Source organism: Bactrocera dorsalis, chromosome 3, assembly GCF_023373825.1.
Source record: "Bactrocera dorsalis isolate Fly_Bdor chromosome 3, ASM2337382v1, whole genome shotgun sequence".
Classification (NCBI taxonomy): domain Eukaryota; kingdom Metazoa; phylum Arthropoda; class Insecta; order Diptera; family Tephritidae; genus Bactrocera; species Bactrocera dorsalis.
In genome coordinates, this window is record NC_064305.1 from 88,530,488 (window position 1) to 88,550,308 (window position 19,821).

General features: G+C 38.2%; 1 protein-coding gene across 5 annotated transcripts; it reads left to right on the forward strand.

The window, feature by feature from the left end:
* The first annotated feature begins 970 nt into the window (after positions 1–970).
* LOC105229388 (protein suppressor 2 of zeste) lies at positions 971–19,588 on the forward strand. 5 transcript variants are annotated; one of them, XM_049451517.1, is made up of 7 exons: positions 971–1,397; positions 8,497–8,714; positions 8,918–9,017; positions 9,120–9,317; positions 9,493–9,733; positions 11,522–15,353; positions 16,430–19,588. In XM_049451517.1, the coding sequence occupies exons 2-6, from the start codon at positions 8,594–8,596 to the stop codon at positions 15,350–15,352; spliced, it is 4,491 nt and encodes a 1,496-aa protein (XP_049307474.1). In that variant the 5' UTR covers positions 971–1,397; positions 8,497–8,593; the 3' UTR covers position 15,353; positions 16,430–19,588. The 5 variants fall into 5 exon arrangements, with proteins under 5 accessions (XP_049307474.1, XP_049307478.1, XP_049307476.1 ...); XM_049451521.1 differs by having other exon boundaries at positions 16,436–16,821; XM_049451519.1 differs by lacking the exon at positions 971–1,397 and adding an exon at positions 1,435–2,713.
* The last annotated feature ends 233 nt before the right edge of the window (positions 19,589–19,821 follow it).

Genomic DNA, 19,821 nt, shown 5'->3' on the forward strand with positions numbered 1-19,821 from the left:
TATAAAATTAATTAATATGAAACATTTTTGTATTGATTTCTATGCAATGCTTTGAATTTTTACGTTTTCTCTTCTGAGTCCTGCAATATGTGTTACAATTACAAAATATAGCTGGAGCTATTGTTCGACCACATGCAGTGCCTTAGAGAGAAAACCGAATCGAAAGTGACGTTTGCGCAGTTTTGTTCTGGATACTGTAGCAGGTTAATCTTCTACTTATCCAGAATCGACCCTGTTATATCAAATATCCATATGTCCAGGGTGCAACGAGTCCCTGCATGACACTAATTACCATTTAGCATGCCTTACTAACTCTACACATCTGACACCCCTCTTGCTATAGTCCAATCCTGTTGAAACAGCACGTTTCCTAGACCTACCGTTAGATGACCTCGAGGAACTCTTATCGAATCCTTACCATCCTAACGGGGACTAGGGAACTATTACAAAACAGCAACAACAACAGAGAAAACCGAGGCCCGGAGATACAAGTAGGAAATTGTTGATGAAACATTAAATATCGCCAATACCGGGTTTCCCTGAGAATTCATTTTCATTCTCACTCGCTCATTAATCGCATTTTATAAATACTTGAAAATCGAGACGAATTTTCTTTAACACTCCAAATCAACCAAAAAAATATTCATTTTAAACATATTAGGAACTTAAAAATCAGACTTCTTGCGAATAGTTATTCGTAAAACGTAAAAAGTATATACACAAGTGGTCTACTATTGTAGTACGCGCGACTACTGGAGTGTTAAATGTGCCTTATTAGCCCATAGTACAAAATCGTTTCAATTAAGGGGCAGCGGTTGGGGCAAAACATCAGACCGCGAACGAGAGAGAAAAAGAGCGCAGAAATGAGCGTGAACAGCACACATGGCAAGCCGATGGACATGTATTCGTTTGTGAATAAATGCGTGCTCACTGATAGCTAGCTGCTCCACCAGCGTTGTAACAGTATTTTGTTGGCATTCGAATTGTGCAGTTTGTGTAGCGCGGCTGATAGCGGACATAACAGTCGGCAACGCGACGCACTTTCCAACTTTTCAACTGAGTGAATTTCGCTTTGGTAAAACTGAACTGAAGTGCGATAGTGAATGAAAGCAAACAGAAGCTGAAACGCTAAAAAGTCAGTAGCGGTATTGTTGTTGTTCTCCATGCAAAGGCATTCGAGAAATCGATAAGGAAAACAAGTGCAGAAGTGAAAGAAACGTAAAAAGGAAACACAAAAGTAAATAACGATAATAAAAAAAAAACAGTGTGAAGGAAGCAAAGGAAAGTGGGCTTAGTGCAATGTGCGCAAAGTGGGCCGCCAGCTAAATAGGGGAGGAGCGCACAGCAGAGCAGAGAAGGCAGCGGCTCGTGAATTGTTGTTAAAAATCAATATAAATGTTAGTATATAAAAAGGTATATTCGTTAAACTTTTGCCGGTTACGTGTTTGAAAGCGTGTGGGCAAACGCAAAGCGAGCATTTATTGTGCTGGAAAAGTGTACAAAATTTCGTGACGTTTTTTGTTGCAAGTACGGCAAAGTGAAATTTTGATGTTCAACTTTTTGTGCCATAAAATATATACAGAATGCCAGCAACCATTTTTTCTTGCTATAAATGCATATGTTTGCATGTGTGTGTGCCTAAAGTTTCTAATGGAAAAAATTTCACTTTACAATCTGTGCGCTGGCACACACATGTGTACGTAAATATGTATATGTTTCTATGCAGTGCGTATGTTTATTTGCACATATGGAGATGTGTGAGTTTTTAGTGTTGTTGTGTGTGAGTATCACCATATGTGTATGAGCAGTTAGAGCTAGAGCGGTCAAGTGAAGAATAATCGCTGAACTGAGTGCGCGGGCAAAACACTTGACACGCACACACGCATAGCTATACAGCTATTTTCGTATATATATGTATGCGGCTGTGCATGAGTGTAAGTGCGTATATGTGATAACGCGGCGCATGTGTTCCACTATCAGGAACAATAATAAGAACCACACACACACGCTGTGGGCACGCGTTCGTAACGGCGCGGCATGGCAAGGCGACGCGGCATTTATCTTTCATTTCGTAGTTTCGTACTGCGGTGCCGGGCTCGCTTTAAATTGGTGCGCGTTCGCATTGGAATTTCGACGACGAAAATATCGGCAACATAAACAACAAACACTACTGCTAGTGCATGCAACGTTTGGAAATAAATAAATCCAACGTTTCGCGGCGAAAACGAAGGCGAGAGAATTGGGCGCACGGTGGGCGAATGGGGCGAATTCAAGCTCCAACTAGCGGCAACGGCAACCGCGAGGCGTAGAAAGTTCGCAGTCGCCGCCAAGCGTTCGGTAATATACGAATTGCGCTGCTTTCGGCTTTAAATGTGTATCTGCGAGTACAAAAAAAAAAAGAATAGATAGATACAAAGCTTAAAACAGACACTTGGTAGATGCGCAGTGTAGAAATCGCGCTATTCGTGAGCGAAGCGTATCGTGTCGACAATCTCTTGTGGTGGTGCTGGTGAGTCGGCTATACTCCACGCTGTGTGCTACAGATTTACGGAGCGAATTTGTGGCGGCGAGTATTACAATGTTAGCTACAGTTTCAGTCGGTCGGTTTGTGGTGGGTGGCGCGCGAACTAAAAACCGAAAACAAGTGGAAGCAGTAGAAGTGGCACGTTGGTGCTAGCGCTGATGGTGGTGGTGGTGATGGCGCATTCGCCTGGTGAGAGTGAGAACGAATGTGGTGTGTGTTTAGTGCGCGCGCGCATGAGTGAGAACGACCGAACAACCGAGCGGTGTACGACAAGCGCCAGCCAACTTTGCACGGAGCGGCACGGTTGTGTGGTCGGTGGCATTTTGGTTGTTCGCTAGTTTCGAATTTGATGGCTGCTGTGTCAGTTATATTGTTATACCGAGCGGCAAGTCATAATTTTAAAAGCGTGTGGATTTCTTTCAACCCGCTGTCGCACTGTGCTAGACAAATTCGCGGGCGAATAACACAAACGCTTGTACATATGTGCGCCCCGCTAGTGTTTGTGTGTGTGCATGTGTGACAACAACACATTTAAGTGAGTGAAACAACAACAACACAGTGGTGTTGCAAATTAGTGCAAATATCGTTGAGCGCCGCATCCAACCACCATCGCCATAGGCAAGCAAAGCGCACAACTCAGCCGCCCTACTTTGGATTTGTTTTTGTATTTGTGTGTTAGGTTGGGTTGTGTGCTATGGTGTGGCGGTGTGCGGAGGCGTGCGGGCGTTGGTATTAAAGTGCGGAAGTATTTAAGTATGTGTGTGCAGGTGGGTGGCGGAAGAATTATAAAATATTACGGCAAAGCCAAAGAATGGGGAATAGGAAACAGAGCAGCAGGAAGTAAAAGCAATTGTGCAACGAAACACTCTATTCTCCACACTTACTTTGCCTCTGCTTCTAATTCATATTCCGTTTGAGTCGTGTGTGTGTTTTTTTATATTTCTAATTCTCTGTTGCTTTCCTAATCCTCACGCTCTCATTGTTTTGGCTCGTTTGTGCGTCGGTCGGAACAAAATGTGCGTTGATGCGGTCAGCAGTGAGTAGAAAACAGCTGAGCGTGAGTGCGTGTGTTTTTATTGACTTCGGTGTTTTTGTTTTTGTATCTATCTACCTAGATACATATGCTGGTGTGTACACGCATGCTAGTGTTTCGGCGTGAGTTCATTGAAATGCGTGTGCTTCTATGTTTGTATGAATGTGCGTCTAAACAAAATATCAACAACAACGTAGACAAATTAATAACTCAAGCGCAGCGGCAAACGGCATTGAAATCATTCAAACACACGTACCGAAACAAATAAATATAGCTCCGCACAGATATAAATAAATGTACATACAAATATACATACATACATACATATACGTATATATATTTTCATATGTATGAGCTGTGTACTTTCAGTAGTAGAGTTGAAGCGAAGAAAACCAGAAACATATTGTTTGAAAATAACACAGTTTCGCCGCCAAATCGTATTGATATGTTGTGCGTGTATAAATGTATATGTACGTGTGTATGTGTTTCAATACTACACCTATTGCATTTTGGTTTTGTGTTTATTATTGTGATTATTATGTGCCTATTTGCCTTCAAACATTTCATTTAATTGACGTTCATTTGTACGTCCGCACCCGCGCCCTTCGCGGTTTGCTTCAGTTCAAACAAACGTAAATAAATGACAAACGTATAAATGAGAGTATGAATATGAGTACTTTCAGCTGTGTTCGTACTCGATAATTTATTTGTAATATGGCCTGTTGGCGATTAGCCGCTATTAGCGCTGATCTATTAGCGATTAAATGATTTTTTCTTTTTATTTCACTTTGAATATTGTTACTTTTTCAATAACAGCTTGTGAGCTGAATATTGTCTTATTAGCATTAATATAAAATCAGCTTTATTTTCACTTAAATGTAATTTTTTTGTTATTATTGCTTGTCTTACAAATTTCACGTTTGCATTTGCGTAAGTTATTTAGCCAATATTTTTATTTAAAGCAGATTTTTTGAATACAACTGCGTTAATAAGTTTTTCCTCAGCTTAAATAATAATTTCGAGTTCACTTAAGGTCGCACATTGTAGCTTTTAACCGTGCCGTATCTGCCAATAACGGTTTTTGTTTAATATGGTTCTGGGGTGGATACTGTTGATGTCGGTGCTGTCTTCAGTCTTCAGTCGTCGCACTCGCGACTTGGCTCCCACGTCCCAGTCATAACTTCGAAGTTGTAGATAATTTCGTCTATCTTGGAAACAGTATCAACACCAACAACAATGTCAAGTGGCGAAATCCAACGTAGAAGAACTCTTGGCCACAGGTGCTACTTGGAACTGAGTAGTCAAGGACTGTCTGAACCGACTAGCATCAATTTACTTCATTATCAATCTCGTTGCAGTGTCTGGTCTTAGCGGATTAGCTGATAACTGCAAAGCCGATGATATAACAAGAGATGTCACCCTTGCCTCGCTCACATACGAGTGGGAACGAGTTAGATTTCCGTTGTAAACTAGAGTCTTAGCACTGTACCTGTGAATCCCGCGTGTGCATGGCAGACCTTTACTTACAACCAGCTTTTATATGATATCCTTTTGACCTAGAGTAGAACGCAGGAGTTGTACTGAACTATTACCTTTAGCAAAGTTAATCTTGTCACAATCGTAAGACTTCTTACTGGACATTGGTCAATAAATTTAAGGCTTAAATTCTTATGCGACGCAAGATGTTAATGTTGTATAGAAGAAGGTTAGGTGGAAACAATCAGGCGCTTTATCCTTCAGTGTCAAGTCTTTGCAGTACAAAGGTTGTAACAACTGGTCAGACTTATCTTCGACAAACCAGGAGACATAGCCGAAACTACGATTAAAATCTGTGATAGGCTCAACGGACCGGGTTTCTATGTTGACCAAGTGAAGTTCCTGCTAGGATCGACATTTTAACTTAACCTAAATTATTTATTCAATTTATTTTTAGTTTTTGGTAAAACACCTTTCTAGAATTATACATTCATAAAATTAAAATAATTTTATCTCCAGAATCATAAAGCCGCTTACTATTTTTATGAGTAACAGCTGTTATGATATGCTCCGAAGTGGATCTTAACCAAGGCGATTTAATGTTAATACGACTGCAAGGTGGGTGACATCGCGGGCTTTTCTATGCTGCGGCGAAATTTGATTATGATTACATAAAACAATGTGCCGTGAAAACTGAAACGTAAAATTGTGAAAATCAATATCAATTATGGACACACGTACACACCTTTCATTCCATAAGAACTAGTTAATAGCCATTAATCAATCAACCAATTAGCGTTGAGCTCAAAGAGGCTTTAATCAACGTGAACTCTTCATCAACTGAGTCTCTTAATGACTTTTGGCAATTCATAATTACTATATAGAATCTTAGGTAAATACATTAACTTGGCAACTTTACCGCTCGCCGTTTAAAAGTTGTCCATTGGCAAATAGGCGATGGCAAAAAAGAAATGGTACAACAGCAATTCTTGAAACTTCGCTATATTACTTTTAGCCATTCTTGCGCTATGTTTCCCACATTTAATGCTTAATTTTTTTCGGTTTTGTTAAAAATTGCAGACTCAAACTTATTTTTGCTTCACCACTTTTTCTGCAGTGTTTCTTTGGCGCTTTTTAGTGACTTCGAACGCTTTACGAGCGTTCCAAAGAGTGAATGCGGTCGTCTCACTCGCTTTAATGTCTCTTCTTTCGTCACAATGGCTTTTGTTTTCACCGAGCACGCTTAGCGACTTGGCGTCGGTCAACGAGATAGCCTAGCTAGCTAACCCGTCTCAGCGTAGCGAGCCGGTAGGTAAGCAAGTCATGCATTCAAGCATTCAGTCAGTCAAGTCGTTGAATTGTCAGTCACATAAGCAACGTGCCATATAAATCGTCACTGTTTTTGTGTGTACCGTCAGTCATATCGCCATTACTGTGCTCAGTCTGGCAGTCTGGCCGCCTGACTTTTGAGTTGCCTCAATGTACACTTACTTGCATAAGTATTTCTTTTCTTTGTAGCAGCAGTTTTTCTAAAGCTTTCCCTTGACTTGGTTTTATTCCCATCTTTTGTTTCTCCTCACTGCTTTGTTGTCCGTCATTCGCCAACGTTGTTGTCGTTGTCATTTCAATTCTGTGATTTGTTACTGGAGTAGATGCATAGCGCAGCATAGCTTAAGGCACCGGCAAGTGACAACGACGTCAACAGCAATGAATGGGAACAGCGAGCGAAGCGAAGCACGCATACAATTGCTAAATTTATTTGAGTTAAAAAAAAAATATGGCAAATTCGAATCGCCACTAAACGTCGCGTTTATCGTCTATCGGTCGTCCATCTGCAAACTTCATCCCTTCTCTCAATACTTAACCGATGCGATCGTCCATAGCCGTGTACGTTTGACGGCGTCCACTTGACGTAAATTCGCGGTAGGCCGTTGGACAATCGGATAGCAACGTCGATGCAATACAAGTAGCAGAAAATGTCGCTGCTACAGCAAGCCGATGGCCGATGGCCAAGAACGGCAAACATGAAACGAAGCTGCGCGCTGTCATGCCACGAATTCCCCAAAGCATAACATGAAATACATAAAATGCGACTTTAAGGGGATTCCCAAAAACCGAAAAAAAGAAATGCATGATAAAATAAATTCGAGTAAAGAACGAAATAATAAGCAATTCCACTGAAAATACCCACTTTGTTTAGATTTCATTATAAATTCAAAATAATCATTGTCGGTTTACATAAAAGTGCTCTGAATCTGTGTATGTGTAGTAGTATGATAAGAGTCAAGAGAGCTTCGCCATATCAACTCAGCTTGTAGACATATTTTTATACCCTAAATACTGGACATTAAGTTTGCCCTCAAGTTTGTAACTTCTAGTAGGACATGTTGAAAGCCCGTCTATTTGATTATATATTTTCATGAAATTTAGCACGAATTATTACTGATGATAATGCTACCTGCTCCGAACATTTTGTTTAGATCCCCGTTGCCAATGCGCAAAGGACCATAAATCTTCCGCAGAACCTTTTTCTCGAAAACTCGTACTGTCGACTCATCAGACAAGATATTCTGCGTTGAGGCTATTTGTGTTAATGCTGGTTCCAAGATAGACAAAATTATCTATCACTTTGAAGTTATAACTGTCAACAGTGACGGAGAGAGTCTCGAGGGCGACGATTGTCTTGCCCTCGGTTACTATTAGACTCATTTTCTTCGCTTCCTTATCCAGTCTGGAGGAAGCAGAACTAACGTCGCGGTTGTTGAGTCCAATGACACCAATATCAATTATACATGCTCGATTAGGCTCTGCAGCTCCAATTATTTATCCAGCAGTATATTTAAGAAGTCGCCTTGTCTGAAACCTCGCTTGGTATCGAAGAGCTCGGAGAGTATTAGCCGTATTAGTTTCGCGAGGATACCAAATTAAGAGTCAGTTGTTGATTTGCCAGGCCTGAAGCCACACTGACAAGAGCCAATCAGTTTGTTGACGGTGGGCTTTGATCTTTCACACAATACTTTCGACAGAACCTTATATGCGATGTTGAGGAGGCTAATCCCACGGTTGTTGGCGCAGATTGTGGGGTATCCCCTTTTGTGGATTGGGCAGATCACACTTAAATTCCAATCGTTGGGCATGCTTTCGTCCGACCATATTCTACAAGGGATCTGATGCATGCCCCTTATCAGTTCTTCGCTGTCGTACTTGAATAGCTCGGCCGACGATCCATCGGCCCACGCCGTTTTATTGTTCTTTAGATGGGTTATTGCTATTCGAACTTCTTTATGGTCGGACATTAGAACGTCTGCTCCATCGTCACTGATTGGGGAATCGGGTTCGCCATCTTCTGGTGTTTTTAAAGTATTACTTTCATTAAATTCGATTTCCATAGGTTTCGAAATGTTTTTCAACCAAAAATTCTTAACTTCATTATTTTTATAATTTCTCTATTTCCCTTTTGTAGATTCAAACCATTCGAGGCTATTGAAAGTTTACATAGTATCAAATCTAATACATTTAATTAAACACATAATTAATTAAAATTAAATAAAATATCCAAGATGAAGCTACAAAAGACAGATAAAATGCTCAAAGTGCGCGAGTTCAATGAATTGCTCAGCTGCCATCTTTGCGGCGGCTATATGATAAATCCAACAACAGTGGATAATTGCTTGCATACATGTAAGTATTAAGACTAAACCTATTCATCTTTTTAATTAGTTCAAAGTATATGAAAAATTTGAAAATTTTAAATAGAAAATAATCATCTTCAAAATTGACATTGCAACTAGTTTAAATATTCCCCAACAATCTCATAAAGTTTAAGCGATTCGCTAATATTTTGAACTTCAAACTGACTTGCAGTTTCTCCTCTCAATTTCCAGATTGCCGCAGCTGTATTGTGAAGCATTTACAACGCGAAGCTTCTTGTCCACAATGCAAAGAAGTCGGAGGTATCAAACAAGTTAATATGGGCAATTTGCGGTAAGTTTTCAGCCAGCTTAGCCTATATATTAACGGTTAATATTATTAGTTCTATAAATTGCGGATGTTTTATGACCCGTTTGGTAAACCCTAACCTTACAGATCGGATGATGTAATGCGTGCGTTGATTTTTAAAATGGTGCCCGGTCTATACCAAAAGGAACGGGAGCGTGCAATACAATTCAACGTCACACAACTGAATAGTCAGCAGCGCATAAATGTTGAGGAAGCAGCCAACGTTGTCAGCAGAGAGCAGGAGACAGTTGAAGAGAATTTTTTTGCGCCTAATGAACCAATTAGGTAAGAAATTGCGAGCACTTATGTTGTAATGCGCTGAAAATTCGCAAGTCATGCTGCCCTTCATATGCTTGTGGCAATTGTGTGTGGGACAATTTCTATACTGAAGATAATATATTTTTCTTGTCTTAATTTTTCTCTCTTCAATTCTTTTGTTTCCATTGTTTCCGGTCATTAGTTTGTCATTGGAATATCATCCGACTTTGCTGAAGGGCTGTAGCACGAGTCAAATACCGCCTGTGCGTTATCTGCAGTGTCCAGCTTGCTTGAAGATACGTCACTTAAAACGTTTCCTCTGTTCCAAATTCGACATTGACCCGGAGAGTAAGCGTATCGAGGTGGAAGTGATTTATGAGGATGAGGTGTTGCCAAATGATTTTACGCTAATGGATGTTGGCTATTGTTACAACTGGAAGAGGGTGAGTGACAAAAGCAAATCTTTGTTATTTTGAATGCGCTATCTGTGTGGAAAAAGTATGTAAGAGTGCTTGGTATTGTTTTTATGTGTTATAAAAGAGGAATTAATTATTAGCCTATAACTAAACTATTTCTGTATATATCCAAAAGTCACATTGATTTTCTAATTTGCTATCTATTATAAAGGGTCTATAACTGTATTCATGCAGTTTTCTTCTTCAAAGTATACATTCAGACAAAAAAGTACCTGGAAATTGTAAATAAAACGCGAAATATTAAATTTTTCATCAATATTTATTTTTTCTTCAAAATAATCTCCAACAGTTGTAATATAAGGCAAATATTATGCCAACGATTTTTCCAGTCCTCGAAACACTTTTTATAAGCAAGTTTTGTGATGAACTTCAGCTCCTTCAGCGAATTTTGTTTTATTTCTTCGATCGACTGAAAACGGGTTCCACAGAGCGGCAATTTCAGTTTTTGAAAAAATCTCACAAAGCCAAATCCGGTGAATACGATCCCTCCGGAACAAATTCATGATACACCAAACCGAAATATCGAAAACATAATGAGCATCACCTTGATTTTTGAGTAGCATTGACGTGGATTTTTTGCTTTTGGCTAGTTTTTCTCCCTCCACTCCGATCCGATGATTTTTGACTTGCTTGAATGTTAAACTCATAAACCCCCAAGTCTTATCGACATCGCCTGACGAATTTCACGCACCATATCCTTCACTTTTTTTAATATTTTCATCAGTTGAACAGGATCAACTTCGTCCAGAACGATGCATGTCTTCAACGTTCTCCATGAAGGCTTTGTACTACTCGTAGGCCTGTGTTTTTGATAACACTTAATCACCGTAAGCTCTTTTATCCATAAAAATCGCAACGCACTACTAAGGTGTACTGACTTAAGCAGCTGCTGTTAACAAACTGGTTCTCAGACCGCGCTCATATTTGGCATAATAATTAACCTTCTAACTTATATAAAGTGTGTAAAGAAAAACTTCCAAGAAGCACTTTCCAATTAGTTTTTAATCGGTCTTTTAACATGAGGTCGTTCGAAACGTTGACGAACGGCAATCAATTGCTTTAATTTCATGAGTTGTTCCCAGTAGCATTTTCACCCGGTTTTAGAAGCTCATAATACTACCTTTACCTTTTATTTGGCTATTCGACCAAGTTTTACATATGTTTTTTTTGCATTTAGGGTTGTTGTATAATAATGGTTCCATGTTTCATCGCTCGTCACTATCTGATATAAAAACGACTTTTTTTGTGGCGCTAAAGCAGCATTTTTCACAATTCATTTGGCACCCAATTGCAACCGACTGCTTTGAAACGGTTTGAAATAACAAACGAATCGCACAAGGCCGACATCTCTTGACGAACTGCACGATACTAGTTATAGAACCATATAAAAGTAATCTGGTTACATAACTTTCAGCTCATGAGTAAAAAGCAGTGACAATATAAAGCAATCATTTGTGATTTTGGAACTTTTAAATCATAATCCCAATACCAATATCAAAATTAAGCATATTTCCGGTACTTTGTTTTTAAGTGATCTAAGCCCCTTTAGTTTGACACTCCTTCCAAAGACTATCCATAATTGCAAAAAATACTGTAATAAAAAATAATTCCATAAATAATATTTAAATCTCGATAAACCTAAAACGAAACATAAAAATATCACTTTTCTTTTTGATTTCTTGTTGTTAAAAGTAAACTTGGACCCCTCAACCATGCATTTTATTTTATATTCTTCTTCAAACCATTAATTTACAGCATGCACCTATGCAATTCACCTATCGCATACTTTTCTATGGCAATGAGTCTCAGAGCCCTACAAAGCGAATCAATAAGGCCGGGGTCGAGGTGAAACAAAATTCTCGCGTTGACAGAGTAAAACCCCCCGAATTGAAACAAAATGAAGGTATTACGCTCTCTGATGAAGCCAGCATTACAAACCTGTCTGCTGTATCCATTGTCAACTATAACAACAACCAACAGACACTGCAAAAAGCTCCTAAGAACAAGAGTAAATCATCAAAGTCTATTAAAATCACTTCAAATAAAACATACAATCCGAGAAATGAAGAGGTAAATGCCCCCGTAAAAATGATATTTGCGCGCAAATCTAGCGCTGAGAGCGGTAAGAAACCATCACCCAAGCGCAACAACCACGAAGATGTAACGTATACCGTAACAAATGATTTCAAGAGTCTACGCAGCAATGATATGCGTTATAGCGACTATGCCGTCTCGTCCACCACGAGCAATAGTAATTCGCCAAAGAGTTCTCCGAAAAGTGAACACCGTTCAAGTAAATCTATGGCGAACGCGCACGAATCATCTCCACCACAAACGGTACAATCCGTGGGAACTTCATCGGCGACGGTGCCAAAATGTGACATTGTCGTGAGCATACCGCAGTCGCAAATGCCGAAATCGCCGTATTCGATCGATGATGAATTTGAGAATGTCTCATTGGCGCAGTTGAAAACCGCGAGCAAGAAATCGCCTATAATTTCAACAACAACTAACGTGGAGTCAACAAAAAGTGGCTCGACTAGAAATGTGCCAAAGTTGAAAATTGAATTGAATAGTCTGAAGACGCGTTTGAGCATTTCAAAGCCCAAATCGGCTGGTGTGTTGTCAAGTACGGAGGTCTCAGAGAAACGCGACCGTACCAAGCAGCGTAAACACTCATTGGATGAAGTAGCTGCGCCATTGAATGATAGACTGGATATAGAGACCTATGCGAAAAACATCGGCTTACAGCCCATAGAGGTATTGACGCCACCTGAATCGTGCGAAAAGCTCAAATATAGTCCAAATGCCTCCCCGCTTTCGTCTGCATCCTCAACAACCAGTTCGTCGAACAACGCTTTTCCGCTGACCACAACCGCCGAGCTGACTACGAAAACGACTTTCCATAAGAAAAGGAAAAAGAAGCACTCGAAAGATTCGAAGGAACCAAAGGACAGCAAACGGCGTAGAATGCATGCAGAGATCTCCAGTAAACCGGAAGAAGAAAGCCTTAAAATGAAGGTTAAGCTAACAGCGCCACATAATCATAAATCCCACAAGTCTGAAAGTTCTGGTACAAAGAAAAGTAGTGATGAAATGCGTAAGTCACCACCGATTGTGAGGGATGTCAAAGTGCTGGCCACGGCAACAGTTCCAGATGTACCAGTGACACCAATAAATGATAGCATTTTGGCATTGAACAAAACTCTCGGAGAGGAATCGCGTAGCATAAATCATCTCATGATGGAAAAGGAAAGAACCAAAGAGGTTGTCAAAGTGGTAAAGGCGGATGAAACATTGCTAACGCTCCCACAAACAAATTTGCTTCCAAAACCCTACAGCAACATAAGAGATTCCAAATTACCCGCCTCACCACCACTACCGCCCAGTCTCTTCAAGACGACGCCACTTAATTTCAATACACTCACAGTTACCAGCACGACTGTGGGTCAATCAAAGTCTACAAATAACTCATCCAAGCAATTGGACTTGACCAAAGGCAAACAGCAAGTGTCACTAACGACAAAATCAACCTCAGTACCGCAGTATAACAGACAGGGTTCCCTAAGTGCTCCGAAACCACATCCACATTTTATAGTTCCAAGCCTTCCTCGACGCCCCTCACCTGGCACAAATAGTTCGTATACACCTTCGTCCATAGCCAGTGCCAGTAGCAAACAGCTCGGTATGCAATTAAAACGCTCCGCCTCTTTGGATGAGCCTTATGCAATTGGTGGACGTGCGAAGCAAGTTAAGCTCGATGCGTCTCAACGCAAGGCGCTGTACGGCAGTTATGCAAATAAGCCGCTTACACCGCCATCCACCAGCGTAAGCATTAGCAAACTGGCCGATACTGCAACCAATGTGCAAAGCTCTAGTGGCACTCATAATAATGCAGTTACCATCACGGCACGTCCACCGGCCGGCATGACGCAGGAACAAATGCGCTGGCAACTACCACCATACACTCAGTTGCATTTACCGTTTAACAAACCCGCCGTGGAAATCGTGCGCATCAACTCGAATCAAACGAGCACGGATATGCATATACCAGCGTTAAGTACACCGAAGAGCGGACGTATGATGGGACCACCACTATCTATGGTGAAGGGCAAGAAATCCGTGGGACACCAGTTAGGCGCTATGCCTTCCACTGGCGGGGTGAAATCACCGCCAATATCCCTGAATGCTGTATCTTTAGGACATGGAAGGAATAATCCGTATCGGCTATCACCACCGGCGCTGGTAAATCTACAAGGACCAACATTTAGCGCGTCCAAGAAACTCGGCGCACTGGCTACAGATAATACCTATAAGAAACCGGAGAACTTGAGCAAGACCAACGGCACTACCGATAAGCAGTTACAGCAATCACGCATTAGTTTGAGGGACTTTAGACCGAGCTCACGTGATCACAGCTTCGATATAATTGATGTTACGGAGGGTAGTGGCAAAGCAGAAGTGAGCCCAGCGGCTGATACTACAGTCAGCGCCACAGCTGCTACGCCGTCAGCGCGTGAAAGCCTGGAAGCCGCTTTGAATAAAATTAAACAGAACATCACTTCCACAACAAGCGTGCAAGATGGTGCGGCTGCTTCCGCCGCAAAGCAACAACAGTTGCCCTCGCCTACGCAGATGAGCAACGAAGACCTACAGAATCTACACTTGCTTTCCGAGTCAGCAACGACACGTGAGAAGATCGCAATACGCTCTTCGCAGTCCTACGAGAAACCGAAGATGCAACCATCTTCTTTGGTACGCCAACAAAACGCTTCTGTGCGCAACATACCGAATCCCTCAGCGTTGGCGTTCCGAAATATGTCGACGCTGCCTGCTGTAAGCTCCACTTTGACGCCCGTATCCACGGTTGCTGCCAGCAGCAGCGCGCCATCCACAACCTCAACCACACCAACAACCAGTCCCGCTTCACCATCCATACAAAAAACATTACCGCTGGTGCCACTTCCCTTAACCAGCTCTGCTGCGCCGCTTAGTCCCGGCAATCCGGCGTTGTCTGCCACCACAACCAGCAGCAGTGCAGTTAGCGCTACCAGCACCAGTGTAACTGTGGCACGCACCGTCAAGAAGCCGACAACCATTGATCAAGTCGCCGCTAATTTAAATATGCGCGCATCAGCCGCCGCCGCGGAAGCACACGCAGCTAAATTGAGCGCAGCCGAGGATGTCACGCAAATAACTTCGTCGAGTCAAAATAATGCCAGCGACCTGACAAAGGTGACGCTCACTACAACTGCGGCTTCTTCAACCACAGCTAACGAAACGTCGTCCACAGCTGCTGAGTGTGCAAAGGCGGATACGAACGAAGCGGCAAACGGAGTGGCTGAGATTGCGAAAACGAAAGTGTTGCCGAAATCCGTAGCCGATAGTGGTGTGACAACTGCGATTGTCACTGATGTCACTAACATAGAGAACACTGCGAGTAACAGCAACAGCAACAGCAACAGCAATAACAATAATAATAATAATAATAATAACAACAACAACAGTAATAGCAAGAACAACAATAATAACGGCAATAACGATGTCAAATATGGCGTGACGTCAGCTAGCGTGGCGAGTGATTAAGGTGAGTGCACCAAAGCATTGCATTGTTTATTGCTTTTCAGTTTGTTTTTTGTTTTTGCCGTTGTTTTTATTTTTTTTTTGCCGCTGATGCGAATTGAGAGCAATCAATTGTGGTGACATGGGATGATAGGGGGAAGATAAATGAATGTAGTAGCATAATATGCGAAGGATTTATGGTTTTTTATTCTTGAAGTGACTGAAATAATTGGAATTTCTCTATTGCATCGAGGGGTTAAAGCAGATTGCTTGTTCAAATAAGAAATTTTTTAAGAAGTGAATTCGATTTTGTGTACATACATATGTATGTATGTATAATTTGTGAGGGGGTTTCGTCCAAGTTCCTAACAGCCTTCAAATAGATTTTATGGAATTTTTTTATTAGAAGGCACTCATCATATTACAAATTATTGTAGGTTTTGCTAATCTACTTAAATTTTGAGTTTATAAAGCGTTTAGAAAAAGAGAAATACTATTTTTCGATTGAATTAATTGGTTAGCTAGATACTGAATACATGCAAAACCAATTACAGTGTTACTTACAGTAGTACTTTTGGGAACTATAGAATATAGACTAAGTTCTCACGTTTAACGAGACAAAAGCTGAAACATAATTCCAGTGCATGTGCCAACTAGATCCTCAGTTTTTGAGATATCGGTCTAAAATTTTGCACATGATCTTCCCTCACCAAGAAATTGCTTTTTTGTCGGAATCGCCGATATCGGTGTAATACAACATATATGTATATAGCTGCCGTACAATTTACTGGTTCATTTCAATTAGGTTAATTGGTAAATATTAAAATAGATATTTGCTTAGAGTTGCCACATGTTTCAGAAATTATAAATACTTTGCACCATCAAACACTATAAGATATATACAAGGCCTTGTGTTGTATTTGATGTCAAAGGAATTTGTTGGGATAAGTTCTTTTTAGTTAGGGTTGCCAATTTAGCAACAAAAAATTAGGTGTTTCTGAAGTTAACATTTTTCCTGTGTTTTTTTATGCAATTAAAAATTTTCTTTGTATTTTTATTAACAAAATTTCTTTTCTTTTTATTCTTCATTCATTTCTAAAGATACAGTCAGTCGATGCGAAATTTTCTTCGAAATAGTAGACTCCGAAGTGAAATATTACTGGCGATGGATGGATGGCGCTAATGGCACTAATGACATTTAAAGGGTAAATAATCACCAAATATGTAACATGCAATACATAATACATTATATAGCAACAAAATGAAGTTTCAGAGTAGGCACTCAATTATAATTAAATATAAAAATATTAAAAATAAAATATAATGAAGTTTAAATGTAAATAAAATATGAAAAATAATTTGGCATTGCAAGCACAATTTTCAAACGAATTAATTTCATTAATTATAAGTGAGTATTATAAATTATTTACTTAACTGTAAATCATTGAAAAAACCCAAAACATTGTAATAATTGTAAATTGTACTCTTAACAAATACATACATATATTTAGCAGGAATAAGTATAAAAAAAATTAAATTATTTAAATGTACCTAATTAGAAATTCATCAGAACACAAAAAAATATATATAATCAATGATACATATTGTTACATACATATGTACATACAAGTATATATGTACATATGTTTATCCTCATATGTATATGTATACGTATGTGTATATATTTGTATATATGGGGTTAAATATATACATATAGATATGTAAGAAGTTATGTATGTAAGCACATAAAAGCTCACATACATATATACTATATTATATATACATATATTCAAAATAATAATATAGGTATATAACAAAGCTGATGTCCGTGGTAGGCTAAAAATGTTTCAAAAATGTGTAGTATTAGAAAAGTGAATTTAGAACTTAAATCGAGTTAATTAACATTGTTTAAACAACTTTTAAAAAATATTTAATTTTTTTAACTTTTACTAATAGTATTGGGGGAATATGAAATAACTCGGTTTAAAAACTGTCTCCTTGAGTAAAGAATTTTACTAATACCGTAAATTTATTTAAAAATAATTTACGCCCCATTTTATGTTAAAGAAATTTAAATTCGCACAACTAAAGCTTTAAATGTATTCTCCTTTATATGCAAACTACATAACTATAGTTTTTAAAAGTTAGCCCTCGCAAGACCTTAATGTAAACAATTCAATATCGTATATACTTACACTTATGCATATGTAAATAATCAAAGAAGTCGTAAAAATTCTACTAATTAATAAAGAAAGTGACTCCAAGCGTCGCTGCTCACGAGTTCATAAATAAGCAACAAATGAGCGGCGTTAATGTATTTTATGTAGTTATTAATGTTTAGCGAAAGCAGTTTTGCACAAAACGTATGTATAAACGAATGAAGAAAATGAAATAAAGGAAAATCTCAGCACATTCACACATACATATATTATACATATATAGTTATGTACACAAGCGTCTACTGCATATAAAATAACATACAAACGCATATACATACATATATGTATGTATATACATATATACATATTTATCTGCTGCTAAAATTTGCAATAAAAACGTAATATCCTTCATGGCATGCCAGGCACATACTTACAAAATTTACTGAAACGCACACTTATGTATGTATGCATAAATAAACACATACATAACATACACTTATGTGTGTACATAAATTACACATATTTTGAACAATTTTTAGTTTTAAAATTGAAATTTATGTATTGATTTTTCCAAGTGTTTTTTTTTAATTCGCCGTCAATGCGCTGACATTGAAGTATGTATTGATTGCATAATTAAATTCCGAACAACCTGCCTCTTTATTTTATTTGATTGACCAATTGACGGGCACATCACGGCCACTTCAGTTCAACATTTCAATCGTCGATTTTCATTTTGTGAAATATTTTTACGATTTGTTATTATTATTTTTGGGCGCCGCTGATTTATGTACATGTATACATGTGTATGTATATAAATTTATACATATATACATATGTATATTTTGTATATTTATGTATGTAATGTATGGCTATGAAGAGTTTGTTTAAGTAATTTTTTTGTTTTCTTGCAAAGCAAATGTTAATGAGAATCAAATTGGACGCGAATTGGAAAGTTACTCGAAAATACAGTTCCTGCTATATGTTATTCATGCACATACATACATATGTATGTATGTATATGTTTTTTATTACTTTTGTATATACTTATTTAAAGATTTAGTTGCACATATCATTTGTTAATACATATTTGTATAATATCTGAATATTTAATTGTAATAGATTGCAAGTTTAGTTTTTTTAATTTTTTTTATTTAAGTTGAACTATTCAAAAAACTTTCGCGATTTAATATCGACTTACACCATGTATATTTAAATTGCTTATTATTTTTTGTTGTTTTATGCTATAGTCCTTTTACTTCAGAATTAGTAATCGGATATAATGCGTTATATCCACTTGTAAGTTCGAAGATATGCGTTATTTGGTTGAAAAGGCATTTTATTTATATGAAAATACACAGAATTACAGAATTTAATACACGTTAATAATCAATAATACATTTCGAAAAATTCTGGATTAACTTCTCTGGCGGTGAGGAAGATATTGTCCCTAAGGGTTTACATGGGTTTCCTCGGGTAAAAAGCACCCATTTTTCAACATTTTTTTCCATATAAAAAATGAAATATTTTATTAGAATTTTTTATTGTTACAAACGTACACTATTAACAACGAAATTCTGAAATTTTTGGAAAAAAATATTTTCACAAAAAAATTAAAATTAGTTGTAATCGAAAAAAAGTACTACGTTTAAGTCCGTAAGAATTGTATTTCAAAGTTCTGTGTAAAATTGTACGAGATCGGTTGAGTAGCTCTCGAGAAATCTTTCCATTTAGTCTAGATAGCCTCAAGCGCACAATTTCTCTCCAAAACTATTACTCGATCAACTTGAAGACTTAGGACAATATTTTAGAGGTGTTGAAGAATTTAATAAAACCAAAAAAAACGATTTCTTTTTTGAAACCTGTAAACCCATGTAATTCCTTAAAGTGATACTTTAGTTTGGATTCATTAGTTTCGGGTAATTTTTGAAGTCTAAAAAACGGCAATTAATTTATTTAACGATCTAGTTTTTATTAGTTACTTATTAACATTAAAAGAATACAGGAAAAATAAAAAAGTTATTATAAAAATTTAACTCATGAGAAGCGGGTCTTAGTAAATTGGTACGTGATCATACCCACGATTTCAACCCTCCTAATAAACTGAAACCACTACGAACTACGAACAATTTGTAAAAAAAATCATTTAAAAAACAATGAAAAAAAAAATAAAATAAAATAAAAAAAGTTAAAAAACTAGACTACCCACTTAATATTAATTATAATCCAAAAACATAACAAAAATATTATTGAAATAGATGAATACAGGTAATGGTCGAATGACTAGTAAAAATTTTTATTTTTGACGAAATGATGCTTGCTGGGCAAAAAATTACA

What these genes read in the sequence shown, in the direction of transcription:
- LOC105229388 (XM_049451517.1), top strand. Translation starts at nt 8,594, where the DNA reads ATGAAGCTACAAAAGACAGATAAAATGCTCAAAGTGCGCGAGTTCAAT. An exon ending in GGATAATTGCTTGCATACAT is followed by an intron (nt 8,715 to 8,917) that starts GTAAGTATTAAG and finishes CTCAATTTCCAG; the next exon opens with ATTGCCGCAGCTGTATTGTG. An exon ending in ATTGTTACAACTGGAAGAGG is followed by an intron (nt 9,734 to 11,521) that starts GTGAGTGACAAA and finishes ATTAATTTACAG; the next exon opens with CATGCACCTATGCAATTCAC.